The sequence below is a fragment of the Osmerus eperlanus genome, chromosome 1 (assembly GCF_963692335.1).
Source record: "Osmerus eperlanus chromosome 1, fOsmEpe2.1, whole genome shotgun sequence".
Classification (NCBI taxonomy): Eukaryota; Metazoa; Chordata; class Actinopteri; order Osmeriformes; family Osmeridae; genus Osmerus; species Osmerus eperlanus.
The window spans coordinates 19,582,337-19,606,091 of NC_085018.1; the positions used below are offsets into that span (position 1 = coordinate 19,582,337).

Genomic DNA, 23,755 nt, shown 5'->3' on the forward strand with positions numbered 1-23,755 from the left:
GGCTGTGTGTGTGTGGTGTACTGTGTGTGTGGTGGTGTACTGTGTGTGTGTGGTGTACTGTGTGTGTGTGTGGTGTACTGTGTGTGTGTGTGTGTGATGTTGGATGCTGTCTGTATATTAAAACCGCAGGGTATTAAAATTGGACTGGAGCCAGGGACACAGGGAGCAGCCCACAGAACAGACACACACACACACACACACACAACCCCCTCCTCCTCCAGCCAGATCCACTATGATCACACACACACCAAAGATAAAACATCGGAAGGCAGATGTGTGGAGATCCAGGGTGCTCCCATGTGCACCACCACTCTGCCAGTTTGTGATGTCTGTACTGTCCTGGTTCAGCTCAGGATGGCTCAGGTGGTCTGGCTGGGTCCTCTGGCATGAGCTCTGCTGACCAGGCGACACGAGAGGAGCACAGCCACCTGTCATTAAGGTTAGGATGGATACAGCAACTCCTGTTTTAACCATTATCCAACACTGGCAGCAGTGGAGGGTGGACGTGTGTGATACACAGTCCAGGTTGAAAACCTTCCCAGATGTTTCCGCCAGCCTTGTGTCCCAGCATCAGGAACATGTCCAGCACTGTCCACTGTACTCAACAATACCATAGTGAACCTCTGTCACGTGCTCAGACATGATACTGGGTGTGTTTGTGTTGCAGGAGTTTGCCACTCTGACCAAGGAGCTGAATGTGTGCCGGGAGCAGCTGCTGGAGAAGGAAGAGGAGATCTCCGAACTCAAAGCCGAAAGGAACAACACCAGGGTGTGTATGTGTGTGTGTGCTGTGTTTGGTGGGAATGCGTGTATTGGATAGGTTTGGTGTAAATGCACCTGTGGATATTATTGTTTTCTGTAAGTCTTCTGGCCAAATGTCATAGTATTTTGCCTGTATATGGTTGTCCTAAATGTGTGTGTGTGTGTGTGTGTAGTTGCTGCTGGAGCACCTGGAGTGTCTGGTGGCTCGTCACGAGCGCAGTCTGAGGATGACGGTGGTGAAGAGGCAGCCTCCGCCCCCGTCTGGCGTCTCCAGTGAGGTGGAGGTGCTCAAGGCCCTCAAGTCCCTGTTTGAGCACCACAAAGCCCTGGACGAGAAGGTAGGCTCGCTCTGCTCACACAGACGCAGGACCTGGCTGCACATGCAATATAGTTCCATTTTGAAAATACATGTGTGTGTGTGTGTGTGTGTGTGTGTGTGCGCGTGCGTGTGTGTGTGTGTGTGTGAACCCCTGTGTGTGTGTTTTGGTCATTCAGGTGCGTGAGAGGCTTCGTGTTGCTCTGGAGAGAGTAACCACACTGGAGGGACAGCTATCGACCACTACTCAGGAGGTGAGACCAATGATGTGTGTGTGTTTGTGTGTGTGTGTGCACTCATGTGTGTGTGTGTGCACTTCTGTGCGTGTGTGCGTGCTTAACATCTGTCCTGTCCCCACCTGCCATCTGTTGATGCCTGCAGTGTGATTTGTGCTCAGATACTCACACGCGACCAGAGAACTGTCTGTTCTGCTCATAAACACACTCACACACTCTGCTCGCGCGCACACACACAATTTCGAAGGCAATCGGTCTCTGGACTGCTTTTCCTTCTGTTCTCATCTGTTCAACAAGAATCTATCAAGAAGACAAATTATGCAGAATATTGAGCAGGCTGTGAAAAGGACAGACCAGAGCACCAACCACTAGAGCAGTATAGTTCTGATAATAATAAGACCCATATCAGAGTATCTCCTCTATTTAAAAACACTGTGTGTGTGTGTGTGTGTGTGTGTGTGTGTGTGTGTGTGTGTGTGTGTGTGTGTGTGTGTGTGTGTGTGTGTGTGTGTGTGTGTGTGTGTGTGTGTGTGCGTGCACGTGTTTGCAGTTAAACATAGTGAAACAGAGAAAGGACGAAGAATCTGTGGACAGAACAGACACATCCAAACCTACCTGGAAGGTTTGGAACCTCTACAGTATCTGTATTCTCTTACATGATCTGGAACACACACACACAGACGCAGAAACACACACAGCAGGTGAATGAGGCTAAATGGGTTTTAAAGCTCCTTGGTCTATCTGGTGATTATAATGCAGCCCCCAGCTCTACTGGAGAGCTCTGTCTTATTAGAATGAGCTCATATTATATAACTGTGTCGGTCAATGGGGAATAATTCAGCTTTATGTGATTAAACTGGGAGGGCTATTTGTGCTTGGTCAGATGTAGCCCCTCCCTCATGTTCCTGCAGTCAGGCTGCAGTGCTTCAGCTAGTTCAGATGTTACAGCGAGTGTAGCTTCTGACGCTAGCTTGGGTGGTTGGGGTCAGCCCTATTTTCCCACAGACCTATGTTCCCACAGACCTATGTTCCCAGCTTTATTTAGGGTTAGGGTTAGGTTCAAGAGAGTTTGGAAGCTAGCTAGCTCCTTCAAATCGCCAGCTACGGAATGGTGAACCCTTCATTTTTTAAAAGCTCTTAGAAATGTGGGAACATAGGGCTGTGGGAACATAGGCACACTCCCGGGTAGCTTCTGACGCTAGCTTGGGTGGTTCAGGAGTGTAGCTTCTGACGCTAGCTTGGGTGGTTCAGGAGTGTAGCTTCTGACGCTAGCTTGGGTGGTTCAGGAGTGTAGCTTCTGACGCTAGCTTGGGTGGTTCACGAGTGTAGCTTCTGATGCTAGCTTGGGTGGTTCACGAGTGTAGCTTCTGATGCTAGCTTGGGTGGTTCACGAGTGTAGCTAGCCACCGTGGTGGTTTCTCAGTCAAGCCCACTCAAGTGTCTGCAGCTCTAATTATCTCAGAAGTCAGAACCCCAGGGCCCCTGTCAATAACCTCACACACATAATCCCACACATACAACCCCCCCCCCCCACACACACACACACACACACACATTCACACACAACCCAGCCTGACCTGACATAAACAACCCCCACAACATAACAGCCCATCATAAAGAAGCGGGTCAGGGCAGACAAAGACACAGTCAGAGATCTATGGAGGGAAGGATAGAAAGAGAACATGGAGGGAGGATGAGTGAGAGGAAGGGGGGGGTCCTGCCAGCCTAGCCTAGCTGCCCACTGTGAAGCCTGTGTGAACCAGCCTCCCTGAAGTTTCACCTAATTAACACCCCAGAATTCACTTATCTCAGAGTCAGGGCAGACAGAGGCGTCAACACAACAACATGACCCCAAATAACATCCCCCCCGCCCCCCCCCCCCCCCCCCCCACCATACTCTTTCACACGCAAGCTTTCTAGGTCAAGAAACTTTTCTCAAGTTGGATACGTCCTTCATCTTCAGCACCTACATCTCTTCCTCTCTGTCTCTGTCTGCGTCAAATCATTCTGTCTGCCTCTTTGTGCAACATCTACTGTATATGATTATGCCTCTGTGTGTATGTGTGTGTGTGAACAACAGAGACTGCCAAACGGCTCCATAGACGCCCACGATGACGGGAGCCGGAGCGCTGAGCTCCAGGAGCTGCTTGATCGGACCAATCAGGAGCTGGCTCAGACACGCGAGCGCTCCGGAGCGCTCAACACCCGTGTGGCCGAGCTGGAGGCAGAGCTAGCTAACGCTCGCCGAGACCTGAGTCGCAGTGAGGAGCTGTCAATCAAACAGCAGAGGGAACATAGAGAGGTGAGCGTACACGAGGAGAGACCAAGGGAGAGAGAGAGAGAGAGAGAGAGAGAGAGAGAGAGAGAGAGAGAGAGAGAGAGAGAGAGAGAGAGAGAGAGAGAGAGAGAGAGAGAGAGAGAGAAAGGCAGAGAGAGAGAGAAAGGCAGAGAGAGAGAGAAAGGGAGAGAGAGAGAAAGGCAGAGAGAGAAGTTCATGAATTTCACTTTGTGTGGATTGCAAATGTGCATGCAAAGGATACAGTTGACACACACAGCCAAATACATGCATACGGAAAAACAGATTCAGTGAGGGAAAAGGAGAGAAAGCCATGCAGCCCTTTGCGTGTCGCCCCCTGCTGCCCAGGGGGTGTTGTCCTCTTACTATATGCCTGTTGTAGGCACTTGCACAGAGAGAGGATATGGAGGAGAGGATCACAACCTTAGAGAAACGCTACCTGGCTGCTCAGAGAGAAACCACACACATCCACGACCTCAACGACAAACTGGAGAATGAGCTGGCCACCAAGGACTCCCTGCACCGGCAGGTAACACACACACACACCCTCCCACCCACACATACACACACCAACACACACACACACACAGGTAAGAGCCTCAAGGGGAGTTGGATGGGGCCATTACTGGTTGAGAGAGGGGTGAGAACAGGGACACACGGAGTGCGTTGGGGCGGAGATGCACACGTACACACACACACACACACACACAAACACACACGCGTAAGAGGGTTCATCCACAGTTCAGGGTGAAGTTGAGTTCATCTCCACAGGACAGTGTGACTGGGTAGGACAGGCTTCATCTGAGACCTTCACAGGGGCGGGGCTGCCTCTCTGCACATGATGAGGCCTCCTGCTGTGAATCTAATGTTGCTGAACCTACAGGCCTGTATGGCCCACGGCAAACATGACAAACACACACACACGGATAAGGAAGCTATGTAATACACACTTCTTGAAAGTGAGTCACATCCAGCTGCAAGTACAAAACAGTGCAGCAATGTCCATTATAGAAACTGTACATGACAATGTGTTTCCTGTGTGTGTTTTTTTTCATGACTCATGCTTTATACATGCTTTATACATGACTGTGACATCACTTTAGATGGAGAGTAGAGCCAGTAACATGTGGTCCCCGTCCATGCTAGAGCACCAGACTCACACTTGCACATTCAGTATCTTTCAACCAGCTACAGTAGGACTAAGCTAGACCATCTGATTGGGATCTCTCTTGACTGATTTTCTGCCTGGGAATGGTATGTGTGTGTGGGTACGTGTGTGTGTGTGTGATGTGTGTGGGTGTGTACGTGTGACGTGTGTGTGGGTGTGTGTGCGTGTGATGTGTGTGTGTGTGTGTGTGTGTGTGTGTGTGTGTGTGTGTCAGAGCGAGGAGAAGCTGCGTCAGCTGCAGGAGCTGTTGGAGCTGGCGGAGCAGAGGCTGGCTCAGACCATGAGGAAGGCCGAGACACTGCCCGAGGTGGAGGCGGAGCTGGCACAGCGGGTGGCAGCGCTCACCAAGGTAACACACACACACACCAGCAATCAAGTGTCTCCATTGTTTCATTTGTTTTCTATATCAAGCAAATGATGAAAACGAAAGTCTGTACATAGGCAAACATACTCGTAAACTTGTATCAAAGTATCCACACAGTGACCTGACACAGTTGACTTGTGTGTGACTTGTGTAGACAGTAATATAGAAGCATGTGGTATGGGATGGACAGATGCTGACATGAGAGTGTCTCCCCCTGTAGGCTGAGGAGCGCCATGGTAACGTGGAGGAGAGGCTCAGACAACTGGAGTCCCAACTAGAGGAGAAGAACCAGGAACTGGGCAGGGTGTGTTTTGTGTGTGTTTCTGTGTGTGCGTGTGTGTGTGTGTGTGTTTGTAAGTGTGCATGTCTGTGTATGCGTGCATTTGTATGTATGTCTAATGTGCGTGTGTGTGTGTGTGTGTGTGTGTGTGTGTGTGTGTGTGTGTGTGTGTGTGCATCTCCGCCCCAACGCACTCCGTGTGTCCCTGTTCTCACCCCTCTCTCAACCAGTAATGGCCCCATCCAACTCCCCCTTGAGGCTCTTACCTGTGTGTGAGAGCCTCACACACACACACACACACACACACACACTGAATATCTCTCTCTCAGCAACACACACACACACACACATCCTACATATCCAGAGCTTTGCAGCGTAAATATTGACCAAATCCACAAAGTTCCTGCTGCCGTCTCTTCCCCCTCCCCCTCTCAGCTCTGAGTGGCTGATATATTTAGAATTTGAATAATTCACGCATGGCCAATTTCCCGCTCTGTGTGTGATCTCATGATTATATTTAGTTGGAGTTCTCTAAGGAAACAATGTGTGTGTGTCTCTCTCTCAATCTGAGTACACATGTTTTTGTTGATATAATAGTGTTCATGCATGCCAGTAGGAGATGTTCTATGTCTGTACTGTGTTACATCTAAGGACCATTACTATACTGCATGTTCCAACAGCACTAAATCCTTCAGTTTCTCCTCATTAATCTATAAGTGCTCTGGAGACCAAACTAGACCCAGGCTGCTACAGGGCGCTGCTACAGGGCGTACATCAGTCCCTACTTTTATCTCCCCCATGAGTAGAAGGTCTTGGCTGCATGCAGCATCCAGGCGTGAGAGAGGAGGCCTGTGATGATGCTGGCGTGGATGGTAAGTCTGTGTGTGGGTCTGCAGGCGCGTCAGAGGGAGAAGATGAACGAGGAGCACAACAAGCGCCTGTCAGACACGGTGGACCGCCTGCTCACCGAGTCCAACGAGAGGCTGCAGCTGCACCTGAAGGAGCGCATGGCTGCGCTGGAGGACAAGGCAAGCTGCACACACACACACACACACACACACGAGCATACACACACGCGCAATCATACACACGCACATACGATGCTACACACAAACATGTACATGCATATACACACACATGCACTATTATAGACACACACACGTATGCATGCATACACACATACCTATGTGTACACACACACCTGTAAAAACATGTCCTGACTCAGTATTCAACATCCATCTCCCTCTATCTTCTCCAGAACTCTTTGATTCAGGACCTGGAGAACTCCCAGAAGCAACTGGAGGAGTTCCACCACACCCGGGTCAGTGAGCACCTCACCCCTCCCCCAACCCTAACCTGACAGTGTTTCCCCTCTCCCACACACACACACACACACACAGCTCATACTGCCCCCTGAGCAGTCTCAGAGGACCTGACCCTGAAACTCCCACAATGCCTCTCTCCTCCAGGAGCGTCTGATTGGAGAGATAGAGAAGCTGAGGAATGAGATCGACCACCTCAAACGTCGTAGCGGGGTGTTTGGGGACGGAACACACTCACGGTACACACACACACTTGAGATGAGTTCAGCTAGACTCTGTTAAGATATGGGTGTGGTTATAAATGCTTGGCAAACTCCATCTTCATGATATCATACACACAATCCCAATAGAACTGAAGGAGTGTGTGTGTGCGTGCGTATGTGTGTGCGTGCGTGTGTGTGTGTGTGTGTGCAGGTCTCACCTGGGCAGTGCGAGCGACCTGCGTTATTCCATGGTAGAGGGTCAGGATGGCCACTACAGCACAACCGTCATCCGACGGGCACACAAGGGCAGGCTGGCAGCGCTACGGGACGACCCCAACAAGGTGCCCGACTCTTTACCCCCACCCCCCCCCCCCTCCCCCCCACCCCCACACACACATCCTGCATCCCATAGTACAGCTGCCATCGCCATGCTAACCCACATCTCTGTCTCTCTCTCATTCTGCTGCTGCTGTCCACGTGATGTAAGTCCAACCTGTGAACGCCAGCCTCCATCTGTCTATCGTGCTGGTTCTGTATTGACAGCATGTCAGTGGGAGCATGCTGTGCATCACGCAGGGTCTCTCTGGGAGCGTGGCCGGACAGGGCTTGACGGTGTTTCCTGTGTGTGTGCCGTGCAGGTGTACCTGCTGTGTGAGCAGGACTACCCTTCGTTGCGTGGGAGTGTCAGTCACCTGCTCGGCAGCGACATGGAGGCGGAGTCTGACCTGGACGATGACGTTAGTTCCGCCCTCCTGTCTCCCAGCGGCCAATCGGACGCCCAGACTCTCGCTCTAATGCTGCAGGAGCAGCTCGATGCTATTAACGAGGAGATCAGGTGACACATACACACGCACACATACACGCACTTCTTCACATTATTCCAGCTTTGTCTGTATTAACCATAGGTCTGTGTGTGTGTGTGTGCAGGATGATCCAGGTAGAAAGAGAGTCAGCAGACCTGCGCTCTGACGAGATAGAATCCCGTGTGAACAGCGGCAGCATGGACGGGCTCAACGTCACGCTCCGCCCCCGAGCACTGCCCACCTCTGCCACTGCCCAATCACTGGCCTCCTCCACCTCCCCGCCCAACAGCGGGCGCTCGACACCCAAACACCACGCACGCAACGCCAGCCACCAGCTGGGCATCATGACCCTGGTGAGACAGCGAACACACTGTCACGCACACATGCACGTTCACAACTCCTTTTGCCGTGTGGTAAAGGAAAAGGTTTCCAGCTCTAAGTTAGCATTTAGAGTGTGTGTCCGTGCATTTGTGTATGCGTGTGTGTTTGTGTGCGTGTGAGTGTGTGCACGTCTCTAACCACTTGCCTCTGTGTTTGTGTGTGTCTCTCTGTGTGTGTGTGTGCCTGGCTGTCTCCCAACAGCCCAGTGACCTGAGGAAACACCGCAGGAAAGTAGCAGTAAGTCTGTCTAGCATTCTGTCCACACTAACCTACACACAGAGACACACAACAGGTCACCTCACTGTGACCTCTCTCCCTCCCTCCCTCCCTCCCTCCCTCCCTCCCTCCCTCCCTCCCTCCCTCCCTCCCTCCTTCTCTCCCTCTCTCCCTCCCTCCTCCCTCCCTCCCTCCTTCTCTCCCTCTCTCCCTCCCCCCTCCCTCCCTCCCTCCCTCCCTCCTTCTCTCCCTCTCTCCCTCCCCCCTCCCTCCCTCCCTCCTTCTCTCCCTCCCTCCCCCCTCCCTCCCTCCATCCATCCCTCCCTCCTTCTCTCCCTCTCTCCCTCCCTCCCTCCCTCCCCCCTCCCTCCCTCCCTCCCTCCTTCTCTCCCTCTCTCCCTCCCCCCTCCCTCCCTCCATCCATCCCTCCCTCCCTCCTTCTCTCCCTCCAGTCTCCCACGGAGGTGAGGGAGGATAAGGCTACCATTAAGTGTGAGACGTCCCCCCCCTCCTCTCCTCGAAGCTTACGACTGGAGACCAACTTTGCCCAGCTCACAGGCAGCCTGGAGGATGGCAGAGGGTACACACACACCAACACAGTCACGCAGCATTTATTTCACCTTAGAAGCTGTTTCTGCTGGAACCTTAGTTGTAATACCTGCTGGTCTAGCTAGGGGCGCTGCTTGTGTGTGACCCTGTCCTGGTGTCTCTCCAGAGGAAAGCAGAAGAAAGGGATCAAGTCTTCTATCGGACGTCTGTTTGGGAAGAAGGAGAAGGCTCGCATGGAGCAGACTCTGGGGAGAGAGACACAGGCTGTACCTGCCATAATGCCAGGTAACACACAAACAGTACTATACCCACACGTGCACAATGATACAGGAGACTTTCTGTCAAATGGCATCCACTGTGTCTGTGTTTCAGACTTTGAGATGAGCATTGGAGATACCATGACTCTGGGAAAGCTGGGCACTCAGGCAGAGAGAGACCGCAGGATGAAAAAGAAGTGAGCTTTCTCTCTGTATCTCTTCCTCTCTCTGTGTGTGTCTGTATCTCAGTCTGTCTCAGTCCCTCTGTCCTTCTGACTCTAAGGCAAAGCTGATGCTGATATCCGCTCGCTTTGATAATTCTATAATTATGTACATCTCTCTTTGTCCCTCTCCCTCTCTCTCTCTCTCTCTCTCTCTCTCTCTCTCTCTCTCTCTCTCTCTCTCTCCCTCTATCTCTCTCTCTTTCTCTCAGACATGAGCTGTTGGAGGATGCCAGGAGGAGAGGTCTGCCTTTCGCCCAGTGGGATGGGCCTACTGTAGTCTCCTGGCTAGAGGTAGGCTACTGTACACCCTATCAGCTGGACCCCACGTCCCATATCCTCCTCCCCAGCATGTCCCCTGATGCTCCTCTCTGTCCCCAGCTGTGGGTGGGCATGCCGGCCTGGTACGTGGCGGCGTGTCGCGCCAACGTGAAGAGCGGCGCCATCATGTCGGCGCTGTCCGACACGGAGATCCAGAGGGAGATCGGCATCAGCAACCCCCTGCACCGCCTCAAGCTGCGCCTGGCCATCCAGGAGATGGTGTCCCTCACCAGCCCCTCCGCACCACTCACCTCCAGAACGGTACACACACACACACGTGTTACACTTAGTAATAAGGCATCCGCCACTACACAGATTTCCTCCCTCACCTCCACGTCCTGTTCCCTGAATGACTGACTGACTGTCTGGCTGTCTGGCTGACTGTCTGTCTGGGGTGATGTTCCACCCTCCAGAGTTCTGTGCAGCAGCAGAGCCCTACTGGGAGAATGATGATGATGATGATGATGGCTACTGTGCTGTCCTGGGCTGCATGTGGCTGAATGGGAACCTACTCTCTCAGACTGTCCCAGATGTACGACCTGCCTGTAACACACTCCCGCTCTTCTCTTCACTTAAGACACTGTGTATACTGTACGTGTGTGTGTGTCTTTGTGTGTGTGTTGTTATATGCTCTCCTTCTCTGAGCAGTCCTCCGGAAATGTGTGGCTGACTCATGAAGAGATGGAGAACCTGGCTTCCTCCACTAAAGCGGTCAGTGCCATCTGGGTACTCCCTCCACCTCCCTCACACACACACACACACACACTCTCACACACACCCTGTCCCTGCCGCGCCACACATATGCCCACTTCCGCACCCCCCTTGCCACCAACTATCACTTCTGCATGCCAACAACCTTCACTGCCTCTGTGTTGGTGAAACCATGTCCTTGGTGTGTGTGCGCGTGTGGCTGTCTGTTTGTGTGTGCGTGTGTGTGTGTCTGGCTGTCTGGTTATGTATGTGTGTCAACATGGTCTGTAATGCCATCATGATTGTGTAAGTGTATACTTGTCTTCTCAATGCTACAGTATTCTAGTCCAGTCATAGGTTTCCAGCTTTTCCTAATGCAATTCTTCAGTTTAGTTGGTACTGGGCAAAAACTGTGTGTGTGTGTGTATGCACGAGTGTGCGTACGCGTGTGTGTGTCTGTGTGTGTCATGTGTCTCTAACCCTCTATACTGTTTGTGCCATGCTGGGCGTCCCTCAGGAGAATGAGGAGGGCAGCTGGGCTCAGGTAAGATAACTCCTCCCCTAACACCGGCCTGCTGTCGCCATAACAACACACACCTGTCAGAAGGAGCCCAGTCCACACTGATACTCTGAGATAGGAAACACACAAACACACAAACACGCACACACTCTCTCTTTCACCTATCGCTCACACACACACTCTCTCACACACACTCTCTCACGCACACACACGCAGACACACACACACACACGCTAACCGTGTGTTTCTCCCTGCAGACCCTGGCGTATGGGGATATGAACCATGAGTGGATAGGTAATGAGTGGCTGCCCAGCCTGGGGCTGCCCCAGTACCGCTCCTACTTCATGGAGTGTCTGGTGGACGCCCGCATGCTGGACCACCTCACCAAGAAGGACCTGAGGACCCACCTCAAGATGGTGGACAGCTTCCACAGGTCTGTCACCATGGCAACTAACCCCCACGGATGTGTTTGGCTTTTTTTTCCTGTTTTTCTGTGTTTACATGTTTGCCTTACAGATTATAGTTGGACACGGAATAAACTTGTGTGTATGTGTGTGTGTGTCTGTGCGTGCATGTGTCTAAAATAGGGCCAGTCTGCAATATGGTATTATGTGCTTGAAGAGACTCAATTATGACAGGAAAGACCTGGAGCGCAGGAGAGAGGAGAGCCAGCACGACATGAAAGGTACACTCACAACACACACACACACACACAGACCACACACAGCCATGGACACACACGCAGACACATTCACAAACACGTACATGGTTTAGACACATGATATCTAGACCACACAGGCAGGCATGGAAACACACACACACAGAAACACTCAAGTACACAGTGCCATCTGGTGGAGCTGATGAGTACTGCTTCAGTAGATAAGTGTAACAGCTCAGCCTGGTACTGTCCAAAGCCAGTTTGGCTCCCAACCTTGATAGAGCAACACCCCCCCCCCCTCTCCCCCCCCACACACACACACTCACAAATACACACACACACATTCAAACACTGAGACACACATACATACACAGCCAAAGCCTTGCGACCTTACGACCTTGAGCTCTGTACATGAACTTGACTCAGCTGTTGTGTCTCATCAGAACCTTCCCCCCTCTCTCTCTTACACAAACACACACAATTTCTCACTCTCTCACACACACCACACACTCGCCGCCTGTTCCAATTGAGAAAGCTAGTTGGCAGCTGTGGTTTGACAGAACAAAGAGGAGTGTGCCTACGAATTTACACTATACTCATATAAGCATTATTGGTCAATATCTCCCTTTTTGTCTCTCTCCCTCCTTTGCCCTCCCTCTCCCTCCCTCACCCTCTCTCTCTCCTTTATGGTACCGTGTGTAGATGCGCTGGTGTGGACGAACGAGCAGGTGATCCACTGGGCTCAGTCCATCGGTCTGAGGGAGTACAGCACCAACCTGCTGGAGAGTGGGATCCATGGAGCTCTCATCTCTCTGGACGAGACCTTTGACTACAGCAGCCTAGCTCTCATACTGCAGATCCCCATGCAGAACACACAGGTACACACACACACACACACACAGGTATAGACTGACACTCACACACAGAACACACAGGTTTACACTCACACACACAGAACACAGATATAAACACAGAAACACACCCTGCATGCACACCTACAAACAAGGTACCAAACAATTTGGGGGGGAATCTTGTTTTTCAGGCGCGCCAGGTTCTGGAGCGAGAGTTCAACAACGTCCTGGCTCTGGGTACTGACCGTCAGCTGGAGGAGGTGAGGCAGGGCCTTGCACACTCAACACCAGGGCCTTGCACACTCAACACCAGGGCCTTGCACACTCAACACCAGGGCCTTGCACACTCAACACCAAAGCCGTGCACACTCAACAACAGGGCCTTGCACACTCAACATCAGGGCCTTGCACACTCAACATCAGGGCCTTGCACACTCAACACCAGGGCATTGCACACTCAACATCAGGGCCTTGCACACTCAACATCAGGGCCGATGTGCTACAGTGTCAATATACTGGAGGCCTACATTGAACACTGTCTCTGTCTGCAGAGTGGGGATGATAAGACTTTCCGCCGTTCTCCGTCATGGCGAAAGCGTTTCCGTGCGCGGGAGGGAGGGGCTGGCCTGGGGATGATGGCGGGATCCATGGAAACGCTCCCCGCAGGGTTCCGCATGCCCTCCATGTCCGTCCCTCCGTCCATGTCTCTGGTGCCCAAGAAACAGCTGCAACCTGAAGGTGTGTGCGTGGATGTCTGTGGATGACACAGTACTGGGCCTTACAACAATAACCGGCTAACCAATTGCTTTGCATGTGTGTGCTTTGTGTCTAACTATGCTTGTGTAGCACTCTCTGCTTGGCCTGACTAACTGCATGCCTTTGTCCTCTTGCTCTGCTACACTCCTTTCTGCCATGCCTTGTCTAGCTCCTCCCCCGGCACCACAGAGACTGGACCCCTCGGCGGTGCGGACCTACTCATGCTAATTACACTCCACTCCGCTTACTAACAGGAGCACTGATGCTAACAGGTGAGCTAACCCCTCTCCCACACTACCTAGCACCTAAGCAGCTAAGCTAACAGGTGAGCTATTTACACGTCAGTGCTAACTTACAGCTAGACTTAAGCCTGCGTCTGAGCTAGCTCTCCTCCAGGAGTAACTGGGGATAAACAGGTGAGCCCTGAAACCAGCATGAATGTTTGTTGGGTTTCTGGAATTGGTTCAATGTGTTTCTGTCTCTTTTTTCCCTCTCTTTCTCTTCTTCCACCCAGTGCATTCTCATTACCTGTACGGACACATGCTTGCGGCCTTTCGAGAGTGACATGCCAAATCTGGAGAGAGACCTGGTCGTCAGGGGGCTCATCAAATCCCCCCCCCCCCCCCCTGTACCCAGCCTCACCTCCCACCTCTCCCCCCTCACCTCACACCCGCCCTGGACACGTGCAATACAATTTAGAGGTGAACTGAACTCCCACCTTGGAACTCTTGAGCGTGCTCATTGGCTGCGCTCGCTGCTGTAGAGGAGACTCCTCCCAGTCTCTCCCAGTAACCCCAGTGCTCCCAGTAGCCTTGTTGTTGTGGTGTAGTGCTTCTGCTCCTACTCCTGACCCCTGACCCCTGGTCCATTCTGTGGGTTCTAGTCTTCATCCTCCTCATCAGCCTCATCTGTGGATTTGACTCTTAACTTGTCTAACTCTAAGGTCCAACTCCAGATTGCAACCGTCACACTGTCCCCTGGACCTAGAGAAGGTCAGAGTGGAGAGGACATCAGTAGGTCTAGATGTCTGAGGGTGATAGGTGTTGATTTGGATTCGGATTGAACCTATTGGGTGTGTCAATGAAAAATCACAATACACGTTGCCCCCTATCGGTTATGCAAGGTACTACTCATTATCGTCTGTACATAAAATGGATGACTTATGTTTTTTATAGAAATATATATAAATATATATATTGGAATTATATATGGAGAATATTATACTATCATTGCTGTATGAAACCCAATGCCCTGTATTCGGTAGTGACTGTTCTCTTCCTGTGTTGGACCTCTGTGTGTCTTATATGCTGTCAGTGTGTGAACTGTTAGTGGGGGGAACTCACTAAGTAGGGGTGTGTTGGTGTGTGAATACTAAAAGGACTCTCTACAGGTTCAAGGGTCCAATTCTATACTGTTCAGTTCCCTTTTCCTGCCACCTCTCCCATTTCCTTACCTCCATCCTTGTTTAGCACTATGTAGCTCCTCCCTCTCCCCTTCGGCTTCCCTCCCCCTGCCTCTAGGTTGACATGATGTAGCTAACATGATTAGAGTAGAGCGTTTGTAGACGTGAGCGAGCCAGAGAGCCAGCATATGGGCCGTTTGTGAATGAAAGCTCCAGTCTCTTATATCTGGGACTGGAGGCACTCTGCGTCGCCCCAGACTACCAGGAGTGTGTGTCTGGGGGTCTCTGTTTAGATGAGTTGTGAGAGTGTCCACTGTAGCTGTTTCTGGGTGATTCCGTATTTCTTTTCTAATCAAACTGTAAATTGCTGCTTGGCACCAGCCAATGAAATCGACACAAAACTGGTCACCTGACACAGACATCACATCATGTTTGGGTGCATCCTGCCCCCACCCTCTTCCTGTCTAGTTGCCATAGGGATGTGACAGTGGCCAGTACTGTTCTCTGACTGTCGGGATGCTGTGTGTGACCTGCTCCTGCTGTCCAATGAGAGTATGGTATCAGTGAACCAGTGAATTGTTGGGTGGGTGTATTATCTTTTTTATTTGACAGACAATGTTCTAAAGGTGTAATGTGCTACTGTGGCAGCTATGAGTACTGTATGTGTATTTATTCCAGGTGTGAAATGATGCTGACAAATCAATACTTTATTATTTGGCTATTTAAATGAAGTGTATTGTATTTATGACACTATATAGACATAAGTAAATCTGTTTTTTTAAGATAAAAGTTGAATGATGTGTGTTTATTTCATGTTTGGGTGATGTTGGTGCGTGTGTGAAGGACATTCATTGGCAAGATATTGAAAATGGTCTTTAATGCAAGGACTGGTCAGAATATCACTTCTTGCAAAATCTACAAATACACAACAATCTTCGTTATAAAAGTCAAAAATAAGTTAGCAAAAAATAGAAAATAAAATAGCAAAACCACTCTGTAGAAAAACGGAACGTATATACATCACTAGCATTCATAACCAGTTTAAATTAAGCAGATCTTGGTCAAAACTGCCATGGTACATGATTGGCCCCACAAATAAACTCATGTTTTTAAGCATAAAACACACACAAACAGAATGCAAGATAGATCAGGGATCTAGGTTTCGAAAGATTGGATTTCTTTAAGTTAGGACAGAAAAACTAGGCTTTCTCTCCACCTCAGAATGACTCCAGGCAGAAGCCTAAGGGAGATCCCCACTGGAAGTAGATCTTTGGTGAAAGTCATGCAGGAGTCAGTGGGTTCTCATGGTAGAGTCTGGTCCTGGAGCTGTGGGGGAGGTGTGGACCACAGAGTTCAAGAGGAAGGAGAGGAGGAGAGGAGGAGAGGAGGAGAGGAGGAGAGGGGAACCTTGGAAGGGAACAAGGCCTTAGGGTAGAGGAGCGGAGAGAGAGACATCAGATTGGAGTAGAGGAGAGGAGAAGGGCACCTCAGAAGGGCACCTCAGAAGGGAACAAGATCTCAGGGTGGAGAAGAAGAAGAAGAGGACTGAGGTTGGTTCTATACGTTTTGGTGCCCAGATGATCACTAGAGATCATAAAACACAAAGTCTATTTTTCAGATTGGTGTCATGTTATTCTATGGTAGGATTCACATGAATGGTGATTTGATAAAGAATCATGACTTCATGACAATGATCTAAAAATGTCAATACTGGATGAATGTCCTTCTCTCTCAGCCCCGGTGTGTTAGCCTCTGTGTGTCTGACTCTGGCGCTCACGCTGGGGTGCTTTACTTGGGAATGTCCACCGGTACTGGGTACACCACAGGTCCCTCAGCGGCTGTGATGCTGTCCACGATGGAGGTCAGGGAGCGCAGGTTGGTCTGGTCTGGAGAGTCGGCGCTCAGAAGGTCTGGGGAGGAAGAGGGGCCAGGTCAGCACCCAGCAAGGTGTGATGTGTGTGTGTGTGTGTGTGTGTGTGTGTGTGTGTGTGTGTGTGTGTGTGTGTGGGACCACGTACCCTCGTTGCTGTAGTTGTGCGTACACTGGTCCGAGGCGCTGCTCCACTCTGGGCTGCTACAGCAGGTGCTGCCTGATCTCTGCTCGCTTGACGACGACACCTGTTGCCATGGAGACGCAGACAGAAGGCGCTGTCAGTCACTCTGTGTTATGACACATCATGCCCCACCCTACACAGACACACCAGAAACAGTAAGCGGCTCACTGCGACGCACAACTCACACACACACACACAAACACACACACACACACACATGCACAAGACTTGGACTGAACATACACACCATATCATTGTGGTAAAGCTAACCTACACCAGTCCTTAGAACCCATGTTGTTTGGTCAGTTCCATAGGAACACAAAGTCAATAAGATAACGTTATTTGATATCTTAAAGATCAAATCTGTAACTTGAAACCAAACAGAATATGTAAGTCATGCTGGACATTACAGTATATCCTCCATCGATGACTTTAAATAGTCAAAACAGTTTTTTATGAAATCATACATTTCTAAATACAAGATCATTCTAGAGATTCCAGTTTGATTGTATCTGACCATGTTTGTAGCTGAGACACACGTGTGATCAGTTTTTTTATGAACGAGGAGATTTACTACTGTACATCCGGATTCATATAGCAGTTATTACCCTACTTTTTCAATATCTGAAGATAACTTACTACTACCATACTACTCAGACTACAGATGTTTTTAAACAAAACCTAAAAACATATCTCTAAAAAAAGCTTTTGACTAAATGTGTTTGATAGGTTTTGCTTTTAACTATTTATTGACCTTGATCTTTTTTATGATTCTCTTTTAAATGTGCATTATTATATGCTCTGTAGCACTTTGAGATTGCTTTAATGTAAAGTGCAATACAAATACAATTTATTATTATTATTATTATTATTACTACACCCAGTGCTAACATTGACATTGGTAACTTCTCTTAACTACGAACACACACACAGACACACACACGGCACAGACATGAAAGCGTAAGCATTATATGATATCCTTACATCTACGTGTCAGAAACCACACATGTCCTTCTATCTGTCTGGAGGAGGCTTCTCCCTTTTACATTTGTCATCCTCTTTTTCATCTTCTCCGTCACTTTTTCTTAATTACTCTGACTCCATCATTCTGACTCCATCATTCTGACTCCATCATTCTTTCTCCTGGCACTGTTCTCACCTCCCTCCTCTTTCTCCTCTCTCTCCCCCTCATTCTCCCTCCCTCTCCCCCCATCCTACTCACTCTGGGCTGGGGTCCCGCTGGCCGGTAATGGACGCCCTGCTGTCCGCTCTCGCTGTCCTGCTGGTTGAGCGAGGAGACCAGCGCCTGCAGCCTCTCGATGTACTGAATGGCGCTGCGCAGGATCTCCACCTTGGGCAGCCGCTGGTTGGGGTTCATGAGCGTGCTCCTCTTCAGGGCCTCGAAGGCCTCGTTCACCTTCTTCAGGCGGCGCTTCTCCCTCAGCGTGGCCGCTTTCCGACGGTCCATGGTCACCGTCTTGCGCTTGCAAAGCTTGCAGGCCCAGGGAAGACACTGCCCCGGGCAGTGGGGTTCTGAGTTGGGGGAGAGGCTGGAGGGAGAGGCCTTGTCCTCCATACCCGCGGCCCCTACCCCGACGCCTCCAGACAAACCCCCACACAGCCCCATCATGGAGCCCCTCTCCTGGTAGCCCCCCTGGTCGTACCCCCCAGGCAGACGGGAGGGGAAGTAGCTGTCCCCCCCCTCGTAGAAGCGCTGGTCAGGAAAGAAGTAAGGGTTGGTCTCAAACAGCTCCATGATGGACTCGGACTCTGAAGTGTGGGTTAGGGGACTCCGGGTTCCCCTACGCTGGGTGTTCTAGGAGGAGGTAGGTCCTGCGCTTGGAAATGGTGTGTGAAGGAGAGTGTGTGTGTGCCTCTCCCCGTCCTGGCCTAAGTCTGTGCAGAGAGGGAGATGTGTAGAGAACAACTGTTGTGTGGAGCAACTGTAGGCTGGCATTTAAACCCCTCTGCCTGCTGCAGGATCACAGGGTTAAATTTAGCACGAGCCCCTAGAAACCTGACACGACGTTTAGCTGTTGCTGCACATCTACACTTCACATCTCTGTTGGACCCAGCTCTCCAGGGCTTTGGACGCGTGTGTGTGTATGTATGTGTGTGTGTGTATGTATATGTGAGCGTGTGTGTTTGTGCGTGTGTATGGGGCTCATGGTCTGTCATTGGCAGAGAGGTTGGAACATGATCTAGTTGCCGTAGAAATGGGTCTGATTCCCTCAGATCTGAGTGGACGATCAAAGATGAGGGCCTTAATGAGCTGATCCCAGACTCCCGTCCTCCTCTGTGACACGCGCATCACGTCCTCTGCCAGTCTGGACACAGCTGTCACCACTACTCTGGAGCTATGACACAAGTGGTCCTACCACAATGGTGTCGTTTGGTGTGGTTTATGATTAAAAAAATTCAATCTGAAATCTATAGTTTGCATGTGCTTTTACATGAAAACAACATCAAACGTAGAATTGAATTGGATCATGAAAAGCAGGTCAAGACATTTGCCCACATCTAGAATGGAGTCATAGAAATAGCAGAAACTATTCACAGCCAGGCAGGACTGGACTGGTCTGCTTGTACAGTGATACAGCTGTATAGTCTGGAGTTGACATTGCCTGGTTTTGTCTCACTGAAGAGACTAACATCCGGTGGGATGGCCTTGGTTGTCCTGACCCTGGGCAGTGCTCGTGTTAGCCTAGCCGCCAGGCGCTAATCCCCTCAGGACATGTCTCACCTCATAGCTCACAGGCTAATTCAGACAGACTTCCGCTCAGACGGCAAAACAACCACACAGGCTTACTCGGGGGTCCTGACATCCCAGGACATGGCATCAACACGACACGGCATGGCTTTATAGGACAAGGTTTGATGTGTCACGTCTTGGGAAAGGCAGGTCTGGGCAGATTTTGGTACTGGTTGAACTTAGTGGAGGGTTGAGTACAAAGTGAATGGAATCAGTCTAAGAGCAGGTCTGGGTAAAGGGTCGAGGTAGAGATAGAGGGTAAAGGTAGTAGAGAGGTAGAGGGTGGTAAATAGTAAATAGTAGGTAGTAGATAGAATGTGGATGAGAGAGAGTAGAGAGTAGAGGGTAGTAGAGCGAGGGCAGTAGATAGAGGGTAGTAGAGCGAGGGCAGTAGATAGAGGGTAGTAGAGCGAGGGTAGTAGATAGAGGGTAGAGAGTAGAGGATAGTAGAGCGAGGGCAGTAGATAGAGGGTAGTATAGAGGGCAGTAGATAGAGGGTAGTAGAGCGAGGGTAGTAGATAGAGGGTAGAGAGTAGAGGATAGTAGAGCGAGGGCAGTAGATAGAGGGTAGTATAGAGGGCAGTAGATAGAGGGCAGTAGATAGAGGGTAGAGGATAGTAGAGCGAGGGCAGTAGATAGAGGGTAGAAGATAGAGGGTAGAGAGTAGAGGGTAGTAGAGCGAGGGCAGTAGATAGAGGGTAGTAGAGAGAGGGCAGTAGATAGAGGGTAGTAGATAGAGGGTAGAGGGTAGCAGAGAGAGGGCAGTAGACAGTGGAAGACAGTGGAAGACAGTGGATAACAGGTAGCAAATAGAAGGTGAAGGTAAAGGGTAGAGATTAGAAGTTTGGGACAGGTCTGGACAGGGCTTGGTGGTGTCATGGCTGAGCTTGGTGCAGGGTGGTGGGGGGGGGGCTGTCAGGTTAGTCTGTGATGGATGGTCACTGATGGTGGATGGAGTACAAAGAGGCCTGTGTGGGACTCGGGCGCAAGGGGAGGAGGAGGGGGGAGGTCCAACAGTTTGTCAGAGTCACTCATAACCCCTCGTCATCCTAACCTCATTGTCAGCAGAACTAGAGCACCGAGCTGGAGTGTGTGTGTGTGTGTGTGTGTGTGTGTGTGTGTGTGTGTGTGTGTGTGTGTGTGTGTTGCAGGGTAGTGTCCGAAGTGTCATTCTGGTTGAGAGTAAAATCCCCTTTCAGCATTTGGAAGTGAACAGTTGGGGTAGCGCACAGCAGGGGGGCCACAGTGTTTACTTCTGAAGCACAGTTGTTGTATATGGCGTTCTGCTCTGTGTCCAGTTCCTTCAGGTTGAGTCTCGGCCCTACAGACTGAACACAACCTTTTGTAGTACATTTACATGTATTCATTTAGCAGACGCTTTTATCCAAAGCAAAGTAAAAAAGTAAATGATCTGAAATATGTACAGGTGTCTGTACTTACCTAGATTTGCTGTCAAAGTACATTTTATTGCCTTATATCATCCAAACCTATTTCACTATTCATACAATCCAAACCTCTATGTACTTCAACACCTCGACATACATCAATAAATCAACACGTGTGTGTGTGTGTACTGTATGTGGAAGTGTGTGACCAAGGGAGTTGCCCTGTCATTGCCAACAGTATGCCACTCTTCCTCAATGACAAGCAGCAGCACATTGCAGGACAGCTGGGGGTGGGGGTTAAGGGGTGGGGGGTTATGGACTGTCCATTACTATTCCTGAAGGTTCCTTCTCTAGTAACCAAAGCATTTAGTTTATTCTTTCTATTACGAGTTTGGAAAGGCTGGATCCCTTCTGTATCTACTGTATGAGATACAAACAGAAGTGTGTTTGTGTGTGTGTGTGTGTCAGTGTGGAGGAGGGGTAAGGTGGTGGTCTGTTTTCTTACAGAAATGCTCCTGTGTTACTGCATTAGTTCAGGAATGTGCTGCTTTGGCGGTCTGCCTCTCAACTCTCAGAAACAACATTATGAGCTGCCTCAGGAGAGGGCAGGGTCACCATAGTGACAGTCACAGATGTCTGTGACCATCGTTTCAGAGACTAGCGGTCCCTTTTGGCCAGTCTTTGTCTGTCCCTTCGCTTTGACAAGACTGCTCAGCATCAACACCTTGTCCATTAACACGATTGACTGTTGTTTTGAAGAAAATAAACTACTCGTATTCCCAAACCAAAAGCCTTCTCACACACTCTGATAATGGCTGGCAGTGATAATGGTGAACTGCACTGTAGATTCACTTCAACATTTGTATGGTTATGTTTAATCTGATGTCTCAAACGGCAACCTTCTTCTACTTGTTCAATTGAAACATCAAAATATTACTCACCATTAGTCACCATTTGAAAATGAATAAACAAGCAAAGTATTTCAAATAAAATGTGACAGCTTCTCCCTGATCATGGTTGTGTACTGTACATACAGCATGAGCCACAGTCACTTTGTGGAGCGATGTCCCAAGGTGGCAGGGCCCCTCAACAGCCTGGTCATAGTCATTAGAATACTCCCATTCATCCCTTTATACAAAGAAGTTTCCCCACCTGTGTTTTCACAGCACTCTGGAGGCCCAGGAAAAGCCTTCTAAGTCGGGGGGAAACAGTAGTTGTGCGGGCCCAGCCACGCTGCTCCTCACTGGGGCTTTTATCGGGGTGTAATCCCCTACAACAAACAGAATGGACGGCATGCGCATACGCAGCTGTCACAGATTTAGTGCAAGTGGTGTCACGTTAAATCACAGGAATGGACTGAGCCTTGGAGTCTTCCACTGCCCTGCCCTAGCCTGGCATCCTACACACTGCTAGTTACACACACTAAAACTCACACGACACACAACTGTACTACCAAACACCACATACCACCTCTATACCTCAGACTGTAAACAAAGTCACATACTAAACATAAGCGTTTAACAAATAATCAGGGATGCGTGTTCTTTCCAGATCCTGAGCCACTCACTTTTGCTCATATACTCTACATTTCACAGAATCAGTATTCCTTCATTCTTAATCTCCTTCCCTCTCCAATGAAAAACAGATTAAAGTTAAATAAACAAAAGATGATCTGAAGCAACACCTTACAGTTTCATAAAGTACCTTACAAATTAATATTTTATTAATTGTATTTAATATTGTTGTGTTAGTCCTGTTGACCATAGTGGTGAATCTGGGGAGGAGACTAGGAAACATTCTGCACATGAACCAGCTCTTATGAACTGGCTTTTTGTATTGTATTGCCAATGTGTGTTTGTGTCCTTGGGCTGAGCGAGTAGAGGGTCAATGGATGGTTAGCGGTCACATGGCCCTGGCTCTGATCTTCCACATCTCACTTCCTGCCAGGACAAAGAGGATCCAGCCATTATCACTGTTCCTGATATCTGAAGTCCTGATATCACTGGTCTTTCAGAATCTCCATTTCTGTCCCTCCTTTGTGTTGGTCTCCGGCTCCAGTGACCTTCTCCCATGTCAGCACTCAGACTGATTTAGCGCCATGGTTTCTGGAGACACCAAGTAGCCTTAGACAACAGAGAGCATGCGAGTGTGTGTGTGGGTGTGATTGTGAGTAGTGAGAGCAGACCTGCCAGTTACACATCTACTGTTAGAGCCACACAGACACAAAACCAGAGGAGCGATGAGGAGGTTAAACAGACAGAGGGACAGCGAGAGTGACACAGATACCAGACAGATAATAGTCTTCCTGTAACATACCCTGACATCATAAAACCCTGTAGCACTCTCTTTAGCACACTACTACTAAGACAGGGACATACAGTTTGAACACAAGTCACTCTGATCCTCCTTCCAAAGGTGGTGGAAGTCAGACCTGAGACCATTTCATCTGTTCTGTGAGACAAAAGATGGCATTTCACATAACTTTGCTAAGGGTACTGGTCTGACTTAGTACTGTACTGGTCCCTGTACTTTGAGTTGGAATACATGTGACAAAACTTGTTGTGGATGACTCCCAAGGCCAGAATCTTCACAAGTATTGGAACTATGTATAACTATGTCTCACTTCCCAACAATTTTCCCCTTCGGAAGTATTGCATAGGGGATGAGTGGGGTATGTGTTAAGGTTATTCTGGGATGTTGGGATGAATGTGCTGTAGCCGTGGTAACATGTGGATCCCCTTCCACTCCCTCCATGCCATTCTAGAACTGCCATGTCACTGTGGTGATCTGCTCTTCTCTTCTAGCATGGAGCTAGACCCTCCAAGCCTGGCCTACTGCCATACCAAGACCAAACCAGCATTCCACATACAAGTCCAACCCATTCCCAACGTCAGACATAGTTAACGCTCCTCTGGAACCAGTGTAGCTTGCTTTCCACCAGCTAGCGATTTAGTCTGTGCTACTGGTGACACAGCATACAGTATCTCATATA

General features: G+C 49.8%; 2 protein-coding genes across 7 annotated transcripts in view; one reads left to right on the forward strand and one right to left on the reverse strand.

Moving 5' to 3' along the window:
* Positions 1-15,371, forward strand: part of ppfia4 (PTPRF interacting protein alpha 4) — a 46,757-nt gene extending 31,386 nt beyond the window's left edge. For 2 of the 6 annotated variants that reach the window (XM_062468433.1, XM_062468476.1), the window contains exons 2-30: positions 668-769; positions 936-1,100; positions 1,258-1,332; positions 1,865-1,936; positions 3,395-3,616; positions 3,993-4,139; positions 4,993-5,127; positions 5,363-5,446; positions 6,319-6,450; positions 6,681-6,743; positions 6,892-6,983; positions 7,159-7,288; positions 7,586-7,782; positions 7,875-8,103; positions 8,333-8,368; positions 8,800-8,927; positions 9,063-9,181; positions 9,269-9,350; positions 9,587-9,668; positions 9,756-9,956; positions 10,344-10,406; positions 10,903-10,929; positions 11,163-11,338; positions 11,493-11,590; positions 12,266-12,441; positions 12,606-12,674; positions 12,966-13,152; positions 13,340-13,442; positions 13,685-15,371. In XM_062468433.1, coding sequence (XP_062324417.1) covers positions 668-769; positions 936-1,100; positions 1,258-1,332; positions 1,865-1,936; positions 3,395-3,616; positions 3,993-4,139; positions 4,993-5,127; positions 5,363-5,446; positions 6,319-6,450; positions 6,681-6,743; positions 6,892-6,983; positions 7,159-7,288; positions 7,586-7,782; positions 7,875-8,103; positions 8,333-8,368; positions 8,800-8,927; positions 9,063-9,181; positions 9,269-9,350; positions 9,587-9,668; positions 9,756-9,956; positions 10,344-10,406; positions 10,903-10,929; positions 11,163-11,338; positions 11,493-11,590; positions 12,266-12,441; positions 12,606-12,674; positions 12,966-13,152; positions 13,340-13,398 — 3,348 coding nt within the window. In that variant the 3' untranslated portion in view covers positions 13,399-13,442; positions 13,685-15,371. The remainder of the gene's footprint in view (positions 1-667; positions 770-935; positions 1,101-1,257; positions 1,333-1,864; positions 1,937-3,394; positions 3,617-3,992; positions 4,140-4,992; positions 5,128-5,362; positions 5,447-6,318; positions 6,451-6,680; positions 6,744-6,891; positions 6,984-7,158; positions 7,289-7,585; positions 7,783-7,874; positions 8,104-8,332; positions 8,369-8,799; positions 8,928-9,062; positions 9,182-9,268; positions 9,351-9,586; positions 9,669-9,755; positions 9,957-10,343; positions 10,407-10,902; positions 10,930-11,162; positions 11,339-11,492; positions 11,591-12,265; positions 12,442-12,605; positions 12,675-12,965; positions 13,153-13,339; positions 13,443-13,684) is intronic. The other 4 variants (XM_062468459.1, XM_062468450.1, XM_062468442.1 and 1 more) reach the window with 4 other exon arrangements.
* Positions 15,372-15,432: 61 nt separating this feature from the next.
* myog (myogenin) lies at positions 15,433-18,553 on the reverse strand. Its single transcript, XM_062468488.1, has 3 exons — positions 17,849-18,553; positions 16,591-16,690; positions 15,433-16,482 (listed from the first exon to the last, which is right to left on the reverse strand). Exons 1-3 carry the CDS (start codon positions 18,380-18,382, stop codon positions 16,361-16,363), a joined length of 756 nt encoding a protein of 251 aa, XP_062324472.1. The 5' UTR covers positions 18,383-18,553; the 3' UTR covers positions 15,433-16,360.
* Between the last annotated feature and the right edge of the window lie 5,202 nt (positions 18,554-23,755).